At 36.9% G+C, this 13,809-nt stretch overlaps 1 protein-coding gene across 2 annotated transcripts in view; it reads left to right on the top strand.

Moving 5' to 3' along the window:
- RELN (reelin) overlaps positions 1 to 13,809 on the top strand; it is a 558,072-nt gene that overhangs the window by 357,986 nt on the left and 186,277 nt on the right. For both annotated transcript variants that reach the window (XM_070787714.1, XM_070787715.1), the window contains 3 exons: positions 64 to 192; positions 1,145 to 1,254; positions 4,175 to 4,241. In XM_070787714.1, coding sequence (XP_070643815.1) covers positions 64 to 192; positions 1,145 to 1,254; positions 4,175 to 4,241 — 306 coding nt within the window. The remainder of the gene's footprint in view (positions 1 to 63; positions 193 to 1,144; positions 1,255 to 4,174; positions 4,242 to 13,809) is intronic.

Below are 13,809 nucleotides of genomic sequence, written 5' to 3'. Positions count from 1 at the left end.
GAGTCATTTACTTTCATCTGTTATCTTTGCTCCGTTTTGTTATGCTTATTCTGGTGTGATCAGTATCAGCTTAGAGTTTTCTACCAACCATGGGCGTTCCTGGTCGCTACTCCACACTGAATGTTTGCCTGAGATCTGTGCCGGACCCCACCTCCCTCACAGCACGATCTACTCCTCTGAAAACTACAGTGGGTGAGTGAACTCTAACATAGCAAGAGATTTGAATCCACGTTACAGACTCAAAATCAGTAAGTAAGCCTGAGATTAGTGTTTTTGGTATACTAGGTAAGGAAGCTGCCTTCTCCTTCTCATCTGATTTAGGAGTGATCTCATTTTTTAAAAAAGTAATTTTTGTAAATCTGATGCATGATCACAATTTGTAGAGAGTCATTCATTCTTTAGGTATTAAGCTTTTATATTTTGGATTGCATAAATTTAAACTCTATATAGTGACATCTGGTCATAGACAAAAAGACTTAACTGCCAAAATAGTTACTAATGAAAAGATGCAGGATAGACAAGTGGAAGAAAGTTAAGCTTTGGAATTGAACCTGGTCTCAAATCGTGGTTCTGCCATCTACTTGTATAATGATGTTTACTCTTTCAAACTTTTCACCTCTTTCCATGTAAATTAAGGACAATGATATACCCCTGTAAGGACCGTTTAGAGAATTAAAGATGTCTATATAAAATACTTGCCACTTTACAGAATAATCACTAGATAAATAGTAAAAATGTTTCCAAGAATACAAGATTAAGTTAAAAATTATTTTCCTTTCTAGCCTGTGTTTAAATACACGTATAACTAGAGAATAGCAAAAAATAAGAAGTAATCAGTGCTAATCAGCACCCTAGCTCATCACAGATTATCATAGAATAATATCTAAGGTCTGAGTATTGATGTAAAATTTCCTTTTAAAAAGTCTGAAAAAAATCAATGGCTATAAGATACTCTTAATTTGCTATGGATGTTTCTAGAAGTTACATATTTGTTTTAAAATTATAAACAGACTCCACATGTGAATTTAAAGAGTTTATTACCAGCCATCTCAAGTATAGAGAGACTAGAACATCAAAAGCATGTAAAATAGATTCAAAAGGTGTGAACTGGATATGAAGCTGTTTTGTGCTAACTTTCTTGCAGGTGGAACCGAATAACAATTCCCCTTCCTAATGCAGCACTAACCCGGGACACCAGAATTCGCTGGAGACAAACGGGACCAATCCTTGGAAATATGTGGGCAATTGATAATGGTTAGTTTTTGCCTGTCGTAATCACATGCCATTGAAGTAGACTCTTTCTGCGCTTTTGTTCATCTGCACATACTTAATCACATTTCTAAGTCATGGTCTTGCAATTCATTAAAGGCCCTTTCTTCCCTTTCTCCTTTGCATTCCGTTAGAAGCCCAGAGATGCACAATCAGAAAAATAAAGATAGTGGAGTCAGCAATATTAGATGCTAGTACGCTTCAACATACATTCTTTTAAAATGCATAAAGCTCTGAAACTCAGATTCGCAGTTGATGACAGGGGATAGCCTAACATTTCTTTTGAATGTTATATACAAAATTAACATAAATACCATACTGCATGTATTAACATGACTCATTCTGCTCTTAGTAACTACCATGACATCTGGAATGATTCTTTTTTAGATGCAGACACCACACATCAGGAAACATCATCTCTAAAATGAAACTCCTGTGTTTTACCTCCTTTTCAGAAAATAGCATAAAGGGAAATTTTAGAAATACATAAAATATCCTGTTACCTTTAATTTTTAAATGAATTGTTGATAAATTGTTGCATAACATTAAAGCCAGTATCACTCATGTTGAGTACTCACGAGAGAAGATATTTAATCTGTTGGAGTCCATGACTGTAAATTTCCTGTTTTTTTTTTATTAATAGCCAGCTCATTTAACAATTCTCACTTCAGGCAGATTCAGACATTTCCTGTTTTTAAAGAGTATATAAACTTGACTGAATGGGTTATACTGCAAGAAAGTAAAAGGGAGGGAAGAAATGACAAAATATCAATACTTAAGTTAGTTTAGGATAGCCACTGACTTATGTTAACTTTATAAAGTGGGAAAACCTTTCACTATTGTAAAATGCTAAATTTCCATCTCTTAACATTTTTTTCTGAATAATTTAAAAATTAATGCACAATTCAAGAAGTTTCAATTCTTGAAACTCAGGAATGACTTCAGGCAAAATAATTTGCTGTTTGTTGTTGTTTAGTCAGAGTTGTGTCTGACTCTTTGTGACCTCATGAATTGTAGCACACCAGGTTTCCATGCCCTTCACTGTCTCCTGGAGTTTGCTTAAATTTATGTCCATTGAGTCAGCAATGCAGTCTAATCATCTTGGTAAATTTTTTAAACAATATATATTAAAAGAAGACCAATAATTGACTCAGATTTCAAAGACCATATGAGCCACATGGGTACACACATAAAGAGACAAACACACTGTATTTGCAAAAACGTCTGAAGATGAATTTTTTATGAAATTTCTCCACTGGTAGACTATTTTCCATAGAACTTGAATTACCAGTTATAGAACTTGAATTACTAGCTCTAGGGAATGAGTATATGCCTCTGGATTGTGGGCTATGGATGACATTTTCCTGCTGTCATACTTTTCAATGGTCTTAGAATGAGCTTAGATTACTTTAGATTATCAAAAAAGTAAAGTGCAAGATGAAGAACATATAAGCCTATGAAAAGAATATTTAAATTTCCTTAAGACGTACAGTATGAGTTTAAATCAGAAAGTGTTTGCTACAGGTCATGAATTCCCAACATCATGCTTTGAGTAGAATGAGAAAAGATAAAAATACATGGAATAGGCATGTTTAGCACTGTCTGTCAAATGTAGAACTAGCCACAGAATCTCTTAAATTCTGATATTTTATATGTGAGGCTTTTGCAGAAGCAGAACCTGCTTTCTGGCTTCTTCAAAAGGCAAGAGGAATACACACATATCTTCTCAAGGGAAATTTGTGTCTACTTGCCAAAGAATACCCCCCAAATCTCTCCCATTTCACTATGGAATTTCAGAATTACATCAAAGAAAACAAATAGAAAAAAACAGATCAATATTGAAAATTCTTAGTAAAATGAAAGATCCTAGAGCAAAGTATGTTTGTCACCACTTTTTAATTTGTTTAGCTTGATTACATTAGTGAAAATAGTGAAGAAAATGGATTTATCTTTTCAACACTCTTCGAAAAACAGAGCCTTTAAATTTATTCTACTGTGAGTCCTAATGATTTCATAATTAGCAGGGAAAGATGATAAGAAAATTCTTAAAGAAGAAAATGATAATGAATAGTAACTTTGCTTATGCCTGAAATCGAATACAGGAGAGCTCAATAACCATTGGATCTCTGATTCCACATTAGCTTTGTTCCACTTTTACACTATTTAGTGTGTTACTGATTGTACTCATTATCAAAAGCTTAACATCTTTAAATGTATTTGAGTCTGAGTATCTCAAACCTACCATTCAACAATCAGGGCCCCTTTTCTCATCATTCCCACGGTTAGAATTTAGGTTTGTAATATCATTATCAGTCAAACCTACCATTTTTAAAAAGCTCTACAAGTATAGAGAAGACTTTATGCTCAACCACAGATATTAAGTCTGCACTTGAGGAAGGATAGATTAATATTTAGAAGTACATGTAATAGTCATCTGCAGTGATATAGATTTTCCTCAGATGAAAATGAAATGATATTTTTAAATTAAATTATAATCTGTCCACTTTGTGATATATCAAATTGATCTTTTGTAAATTCTTAATTTCCACCCAAAGAATATCAACTTGGGAGAAAGTTCAAGACAGAAGCACTAATATTCTGCCTGAAACCATTTTAGATGAAGAGACTGCATTAAGAACCCAAATTACTATGTTCCTACTTTCTGTGCTATGACAGATTAAAATTTTGAAAGGATTATTTAAGTTAAAACCATTCTGGCAGATTTGTAGTACACACTTACCTTGTCACACAGCACTCTGTATGTCAACTGGAGTCCTATGCACAACATACATGCAAGAAAGAGATTTCATGGCTATTGCTCCACAAAATTGTTTCACATGCTGGTGGTGGTCTTGGCCTTTCCTGTGATTTTGCCATCTTTCACATGCTCTCTTTTGCCCTGCAGTTTATATTGGTCCATCATGTCTCAAATTCTGTTCTGGCAGAGGACAGTGCACTCGACATGGTTGCAAGTAAGCATTTTTAAGTAATATTTATACTTCTCTTTTTTGATATGTGCATTATATACTGAAACCACAGGTGATATTAATTTGTTTTATAATTAATTAGTTTCCTTTTTAGGCTTTTGAGGTTTTTCAAGACCAAAAGTAGCATGCTCCAGATGGAATTTCAGCGTAATAGATTATTGAATATATTTGTAAGTGGAAGTTGCTTAATAAATAATTTTTCTATTGGGCTAAATTGTGAACAAATGTAGCGTACTTCATGTAAATTTGTGAACAAATTTGAATTCTTCATATCTTGATGGCTGCCTTGTATGTCTTTAGTTTCTTCAATATGATATTTCTACATAAATTTGTTCTAGTGTTCATGAATTATATTTGAATTTCTGGCATGCTTTGTAAATGAATTATAAAAATCAACGATGATCCATAAACCTGATGTGAAAGGAAACTGAAGCAGGCCAAATTAACAGAATTGATAAGAAAATCCATCATCTTTAAGTGCTATTTCAAATCTTCCTTACTTTTGAGAATCTTTTAGGTCTTCAAATGATATAGAAAGAATTTCACATAATAATGATATTGAATATGAAGTATGAAATTACACATAAACAGTGTAATACCTTACCCCCCACCAGACCATTCTGTTATATTCATAGCAAAATGATAGTCATATTTATTATATCATTCCTCTATAATATTTAATTATAAAATATCCTGAGAATCCCTGAAACTACAGTCTTTGTTATATAGATACATTTTCAACAATGGATCATCTAGTCTGTCTCTTCTTGTCCTCCAAATTAAAAAGTCACTAATTAATTGCTTAATGGAAAAATCATAAAAGGGTTTTGAACCTGATCATTTGTAAATTATCTTTATAAGGCAAAATACTGGTCACCACTGAGATCAGAGTGTCAGGTTAGCTTTGTTTTTTATTTGAAGTATACTTGCTTTACAATACTGTGTTAGTGTCAGGTGAATAGCATAATGATTCATTACTTTTGCAGATTAGATTGGTGCAAACATAATTGCGATTTTAGACAGTGAATTTTAAATCATTATAACTAGGCTCAAACACATCTTTATTAATCAAAACAGAAACAATTACAGTCAACACATTTTTGCCATTGAGAAATAAATTTGTTTATTCCTTTAACATAAAAATCTATGCTTCAGGATTCTACAAAGTCTTGGAGAGCTTTTTATGCCTCCTGCTGGTTGTGGAAGCATTTTCCCTGCAAAAAGTTGTCAAGATGTTTGAAGTAGTAATCAGTTGGCGAGAGGTCAGGTGAATATGCCAGATGAGGCAAAACTTCCTAGCCCAATTCATTCAAATTTTTTTTTTTCCATAAAGAATATGCTTTATTTAGCTTTCAATACTCTTCAGTTCAGTTCAGTTCATTCAACTTTTGAAGTGTTGGTTGTTCTATGTGCAGTCAGGCATTGTCTTGGAAAAGAATTAGGCCCTTTCTGTTGACCAATGACAGCTGCAGGCATTGCAGGGTTTGGTGCATCTCATCAGTTTTCTGAGCATACTTCTCAGATATAATGGTTTTGCTGGGATTCAGAAAGCTGTAGTGGATCAGACTGGCAGCAGACCACCAAACAGTGACCATGACCTTTTTTTGGAGCAAGTTTGGCTTTGGGAAGTATTTTGAAGCTTCTTCTCAATTCAGCCTCTGAACTGGTTGTCACTGATTGTTGTATGAAATCCACTTTTCATTGTACATCACGATCCTATCAAGAAATGGTTCATTGTTGTGTAGAAAAAGAGAAGACAACACTTCAAAACAACAAGATTTTGATTTTTAGTTTAGCTTATAAGTCACCCAGTTATTGAGCTTTCACCTTTCCAATATGCCTCAAATGTAGAATGACCATAGAATAGTTGACATTGAGTTCTTGGGCAACTTCTTGTGTAGTTGTAAGAGGATCAGCTTCAGTGATGCTCTCAGTTGGTCGTTAACTTCTGACGGCTGGCCACTACTCTTTTCATCATGTCTTCTTTGCAAAACATCTTGAACCACCACTGCACTGTACTTTCGTTAACACTTCCTGGGCCCAATGCGTTGTTGATGTTACAGGTTGTCTCTGCTGCTTTATGACCCAGTTTGAACTCGAATAAGAAAATCACTCAAATTTGCTTTTTGTCTAACATCATTTTCATAGTCTAAAATAATCGAAAAATACAAAGCAAGTAATAAGTCATTAGCAAAAAAAATAAAGCAAGAAATGCACATTAAAATGATGTATAACCACATTTATTTAAGAGTGTATTCCAATATCAATCAGCAGAGTTCAACAATGCAAAACCACAATTACTATTGCACCAACCTAATATATTGCATTATAGGTTATTACAAAGTAATGAGTATAGTTTTCTGTGCTGTACAGTAAATTTTTGTTGCTTATCTGTTGTATATATAGTTTATATCTATTAATCTGACACCCCTAGTTTGTCCCTCCTCTTTTCCCTCTCCCCTTCAGTAACCACAAGTTTATTTTCTATGTCTGTGAATCCATTTCTGTTCTGCTATATATATTGATTTGTATTATTTTTTAGATTCCACGTACAAGTGATATCATACAGTATTTATTTTCTCTTTCTGACTTACGTCAAAAAGCATAATATTCTCTAAGTCCAGCCACGTTGCCACAAATGACAATATTTTATTCTTCCTTATGGCTGAGTAAGTTTCCATTACTCAGATGTGATTATACATATATATCATGTCTTCTTAAGTAAATCGTCTGTTAATGGGCACTTGAGTTGCTTCCATATCTTAGCTATTATAAAAGTACTGCTGAGAACATTGGAGTGCACATATTTTTTCAAATTAGAGTTTTTGTTTTTTTCTAGATATATACTCAGGAGTGAAGTTGCTGAATCATATGGTAATTCTATTTTTAGTTTTTTAAGGAACTTCCATACTCTTTTCCAAGTAGCTGTATCAATTAGCATTTCCACCAAAAGTGTACAAGATTCCCTTATTTCCACATCCTCTCCAGAATTATGTACTTATTGCCATTTTATTTCTTGTTTTCTAGTTGTTTTTGTAGTTCTTTTTTCTTTTTGTTTTGCCCTTTGTAGTTTGATCATTTTCTTTTATAGTTTACTTCAGTTTCTTTCTTTTTGAATTTTGTGCATTTTTTGTATATTTTTTCATTTGTGATTACCATGGGTTTCCCTGGTGGTTCAGTCAGTAAAGAATATGCCTGCAGTGCAGGAGACCTGGGTTTGATTCCTGGGTCAGGAAGATCCCCTGGAGAAGGAAATGGCAACCCACTCCAGTGTTCTTGCCTGGAAAATCCTATGGACAGAGGAGCTTGGCTGGCTACAGCCCATGGGTTCACAAGAGTCAGACATGACTTAGTGACTAAACCACAGCATGGGTTCATATATATTGACCCATAGCTATATCTACTTGTTTAAACTGATAAAACTTATAGGCATTTAAGTTCAAATACATTGTAAAAGATCTACATTTTTACTCCCCTCCCGTACGTGTTATGTTTTTTATGCCATTTTTTTTTTTTTACATTTTCATGCTTATCCCTTTACTGTTTATTGTAGTTATGGTTGCTTTTATAATTTTTTGTTGTTTTTTTAATCTATTTCCTATCTTATTTAAGTGATCTTCAGTCCTCACTATATAGTTCCTTTCTTATTGATTCTTGCTTCTTTTCCATTTAGAGAAGACCCTTCAACATTTATTTTAGGATACGTTTAGTATTGTTGAATTATTTTAGTTTTTGCTTCTCTGAGAAATTCTTTATCTTTTCTTCTGTTCAAAATTATAATATTGCCAGGTAGAATGTTCTAGGTGACAGATTTTTCCCTTTCAAGACTTCATATATCATACCACTCCCTTCTGACATGAAAAGTTTCTGCAGAGAAATCAGTTAATAGCCTTATGGGTTTTCCCTCATGTATGACTCTGTTTTTCTCTTGCTGCCTTTAGAATTCTTTCTTTATATTTAAATTTTGCCTTTTTTAATTATATGTCTTAGTGTGGTTCTGTTTGGGTTCATCTTATTTAGGACCCTCTGTGCTTCCTGCCAGAGAAGGCGATGACACCCCACTCCAGTACTCTTGCCTGGAAAATCCCATGGACAGAGGAGCCTGGTAGGCTGCAGTCCATGGGGTTGCGAAGAGTTGGACATGACTGAGCGACTTCACTTTCACTTTTCACTTTCATGCATTGGAGAAGGAAATGGCAACCCACTCCAGTGTTCTTACCTGGAGAATCCCAGGGTTGGGGGAGCCTGGTGGGCTGCCGTCTATGGGGTCGCACAGAGTCGGACACGACTGAAGTGACTTAGCAGCAGCAGCAGTGCTTCCTGCACCTGGATAATTTTCCTTCCTGTCTCCTTCTTGGGTTTGGACAGTTTTCAGCCATAATTTCTCCAAAAACATTTTTGATCCTCTTCTTTCCCTCTTCTCCTTCTGGAATCCCTATCATACAGTAGGAATGTTTTGTATTATTCCATAGATCTTATATGTTGGTTTCATTTTTTCATTTGTTTTTCTGTCTGCTGTTCTGATTGGGTAATTTCCATTATTCTATTTATACATTCTTCTGTATCATTTACTTGATTATTCATTGCTTCTATAAGGTTTTTTATCTCAGAAACTGAATTATCTATTTTTGATTGGGTCATCTCTATAGTTTCTCATTACATGTTAAAATGATCTGCATTTATATTGCTAGTCTTCCTTAATTTATTTGGCATTTTTATTACCAACTCTGTCTCAGTGTCTTTTAGACTCTGTTTCATTGTTTAATTTTTCAGGGGTTTTCTCTTGCTCTTTCAATTAGGAGTAGTTACTCTGTGTTTCATTTTACTTAACTTTCATTGTCTTTATGAATTTAGGTGAAATAGTTATCTATTGTGGCCCTGAAAGGGTGTTTTTATGTGAGCGCGTCAGTATCTTTAGCATGAGACTGAATTTGATTTGTATGCCAGCCAATCTTTCCTCGGGATATGCTGGCCTCTATCACCTTGATAGGGGGTGTGGTTAATGTTGGAAGAGCTAGAGCCTGTGCAGGGTGTGAGATGGAACTCCTCTCTGCTCCGTAACTGTTGGAGTTCTGTCAGGGCTTGGGTCTGCTTTCCAGTTGCTGGAGGGGAAAAGCTGAAGGTTGGGCTCTAGCTGGCTCAGTTCCCTTTCAGTTCAGTTCAGTCACTCAGTTGTGTCCGACTCTTTGTGACCCCATGAATCGCAGCCCACCAGGCCTCCCTGTCCATCACCAACTCCCGGAGTTCACCCAGACTCACGTCCATCGAGTCAGCAATGCCATCCAGCCATCTCATCCTCTGTCGTCCCCTTCTCCTCCTGCCCCCAATCCCTCCCAGCATCAGAGTCTTTTCCAATGAGTCAACTCTTCCCATGAGGTGGCCAAAGTACTGCAATTTCAGCTTTAGCATCATTCCTTCCTAAGAAATCCCAGGGCTGATCTCCTTCAGAATGGACTGGTTGGATCTCCTTGCAGTCCAAGGGACTCTCAAGAGTCTTCTCCAACACCACAGTTCAAAAGCATCAATTCTTCGGCGCTCAGCCTTCTTCACAGTCCAACTCTCACATCCATACATGACCACAGGAAAAACCATAGCCTTGATTAGACAGACCTTTGTTGGCAAAGTAATGTCTCTGCTTTTGCATATGCTATCTAGGTTGGTCATAACTTTCCTTCCAAGGAGTAAGCGTCTTTTAATTTCATGGCTGCAGTCATCATCTGCAGTGATTTTGGAGCCCAGAACAATAAAGTCTGACACTGTTTCCACTGTTTCCCCATCTATTTCCCATGATGTGATGGGACCAGATGCCTTGGTCTTCGTTTTCTGAATGTTGAGCTTTAAGCCAACTTTTTCACTCTCCACTTTCACTTTCATCAAGAGGCTTTTGAATTCCTCTTCACTTTCTGCCATAAGGGTGGTGTCATCTGCATATCTGAGGTTATTGATATTTCTCCCAGCAATCTTGATTCCAGCTTGTGCTTCTTCCAGTCCAGCTTTTCTCATGATGTACTCTGCATATAAGTTAAATAAGCAGGGTGACAATATACAGCCTTGAGTTCCCTTTAAGTATGTGTTATTCTTTCTCCTGACACTGAGGCCTTTGGCCCAAAGGAGAGAGCTGAAGTAAGTAAGGCTCTTGTGCTTACAAAAGTCTGATGTGCTGCCTGTGTTGGTATCTGCAACTCTACTCAGACACAGCCCAAGTTTGCATCCTTTTCTCTGTTTTCATTTCCTAGATCTAGTGCAAGGTTGTGGCTTGGAGTTGGCAGAGCCAGAGCATTTGCTCAGCTGGGACAGGGGGTCAGAGCTTGTGGTTTCAGAAATTGAAGCGGTTGAACTGCCATCAGAGGTCTGGGCTGCTTCTGGGGTGCCGTTTAAGTGCCAACAATGACTGCTGCCACCCCAGCTGGACCATACCCCAGACCCCCAAGCCTTTTCTTTGTCCCTAGATCTAGTCTTCCCCCAGGACCTGTCTGCTGGAGATCTAGCACCAATCTGTGGCATGGAATGGGTGGGGCTGCAACATTCTTTTGGCTGGGAGCCAGTTGCAGGGGCTCCAGTAGCTGCTCTGCCATCAGAGGTCTGTGCTGCTTCCATGATGCTACCAGAACAAGTGGACTGCCCCACCCAAACCACATCCCAGACTGCAGGGCTGCTCCTATGTCCCTATATCGAGTTTTCTCCCAGGACCTGTCAGCTCTAGATGCCATGCCAAGCTGTGTTGCAGAGTGAACAGGGCTGGCTATTCACCCAGCTTGGACTGGGGAGCACAGTGAGGTGGCAGCTGCTAGTCCAGAGCTCTCTCTGCCCTCTCTTTTGGCAAGCCAGGACCCTCCTACTCCTGGCGAGTGGAGTCTAGGCTTCTGCAGCCCTTCTGTCTGTCCCAGCCATTCTCCCAGCACCCAAGGGGACCCCTCCTAGAGGTACAGGACCCAACTGATGCCTAATTTTTTCCCATCCTACCTGGTTACATGACCACCTTTCTTACAGCTTTGATTGTGTGGGAGTTCTGCCAGTTTCCACTTAGTTTTACATGAGAATTGTTTCACATATAGATGTATTTTTAATGTGTTCATAGGGTAGGGGTAAGTTCTACATACACTTACTCTGTCACATTGAGTCTCGGGTTAACTTTTTTAACTGTATTTCAATGAATTTAATTAACAGAGATACCATTCTGCATAATGGAAATGTTTGTAATGGAAATATATGTAAAGAATTGAAAAGTTCCCATTTTATCTCAAAACAGAATAAGCATCTCGGCCTTTTTTTAATAAAACTACCAGCTCCTGCCCAGAAACACTGACTCATTAGGACTATGAAACATCAACTGGTATTTTCCTCGAGTTTATCCTTACTCATTATCCGTAGACAGATCATCCTCTTCTTTAGTGCATTTCAAATAAAATTAACACAGAGAAGCTTACATTTTTGTAATTTCTAAAGTTGTCCTGAAAAATTTTGAAAGCAAATTATCTAAAATGACAGCTGCTTTTATTAATGAAAATAGAAAGTGCTATTTCTGAAATACCTATCTATAATTACAATGGTTACACTTTGTACCTCATTATTTTGTGTACAGTATCTCTGTTAGCATTAAATAACTTTGTTAAGGCAGCCATCTGTGTCACCCATGATGGATGCAAACAGAAATCTGAATGGCAGATGCCTTTTGAGCATCTTTTTTTTAGACACTATATATTATCCTGAATAATTGTAGCCTTTTCTTCCTACTGAGGTCTTGCGAAATTTTTTCACTAGTTGGAACTTTAGTTTTGTCCCTGTTCCTGGCAGTGTTTCTTGTGACATTCATTGGCTTTCTTCATTTGTGACTGGACTAAATGTTTGGCCACTACCTCCTTTTCCAGCAATGTATGCCTTTCAATTTTAGGCAGAATTCCACAGAAAAGTAATTCACATTCAATACCATTTATGTCCTTTAAACAGATCCTTGAATTTGGGCCTCTGCAGCTGTTCCTCTCCCCACTCTTCTCCCTTAGTCACTACTGTTATTTGCTACCAGGATTCCACCTCTCCTGCTTTCTAACACTTCCTTGGCTGTGTACCATCCCCAGGCCTGTTTTTTTTTTTTTTTTTTTAACAATCAAGTCAATATATTTTTAATGACAAAATGGTTAGTGTTAACCCTATGTAACATGTGATCAGAAGTAGCTAAAGACCACAGGGTGGTAACTATCAGAAGTAATACTGGACAGAGGATTACTTACAAAAAGATCAATTTTCAATAGAAAAACTGATCATTTCCCTTGGGAAATATATTTAATATTTTATTATTAAGCAACTGGGGCAAAAAGGCCTGGTTTTCTAAACTGACAACTTTTTATCCTGATAAGCTTATTTCTGTTAGAGATGCTAATGAGGACAGAGAGTATTAGACACCTTCCTACACAGAGGTCATCTGTGTATCTTAAGGGGCGGGCTTCTTCCCCTGACATTCAAGGTGATGGTGATGCCACATTTAAGGGTGCATAGATGAACCAATAAGGAACATATTTGGAGTTTGAAGAGCCTCTGGACGTTCCTGAAATCCTCAGTGTGTGCCAACCTACTATTCTGCTGCAAAACAAAGGCTACAAAGGTATTATATATTTGAGTGAACTCCTTATCAGCATTCTATCCCAATTATGCAACTTTTGATTAAAGTACACTTTCAAGATGGGAAGTGACTCCAAAGTGAGTCTTCTCTAAATGATCACCAGTTTCCCCCAATCACTAGACTGAAGAAGATGCATTTAATATACAGATATACATTTGCCCTGAAAAGCAGTCTGGCAATAGATAATCTTACTGGGGAGCATTAATTCCAATTTGTGACCATGGTAAACCATATTGTTTTCCAATGTTAAAAATGTGTCCTCTTTAGCTGACTTTTTATCCTTTTTAGAAACTGCTTGGCTATTCAGAGTTGGACTAAGTCAAAGGGATAACCTGAGAAAGAAGTGAACTGTTTGAGGCATATTTACCTGCTCTGTAAATATTGGTCTTCTTTTCCACTCCCATCCCTAATGCCAAGACAACGTTAGCTGTGTGCTACAATAGTTCTTGGCCTTTTAGGATGCAGCCTTTTTGATGAAATGATGATAACTTAAACCTCCCAAGGAATATCCAATACATATAAAATTTCGCATTTGATTTCAGGACATTCACATACTCCAGGGACCCTCTGTGAGGCTGGCATAGATCTCAGTTTCTGCATTTGTGCTAATGAAGTAGTCTGTAAGTGTTGCTATAATATCACCTTGTCGGTGCACTTGCTTTATAAAAGACGTGTTCCACAGACTCACAGACATAGAAAACAGACTAATGGTTACCAAACAGGAAAAGCAGTGGAGGAGGGACAAATTAAGAGTTTGGAACTAGCAGATACACCCTATGTATACAAAATAGATAAGCAGCAAGGACCTACTGTATAGCACAGACAACTGTATTCAATATCCTGTAATAAACCATAATGTAAAATAATTTGAAAAGCAATATATATATCTGAATCACTTTTCTGCACACCAAAAACAAACCCAACCTTATAAATCAA

Source organism: Bos indicus, chromosome 4 (assembly GCF_029378745.1).
Source record: "Bos indicus isolate NIAB-ARS_2022 breed Sahiwal x Tharparkar chromosome 4, NIAB-ARS_B.indTharparkar_mat_pri_1.0, whole genome shotgun sequence".
Lineage (NCBI taxonomy): Eukaryota > Metazoa > Chordata > Mammalia > Artiodactyla > Bovidae > Bos > Bos indicus.
The sequence above is the reverse complement of the archived record's forward strand: the minus strand, read 5'-3'. Positions and strand labels throughout refer to the sequence as shown.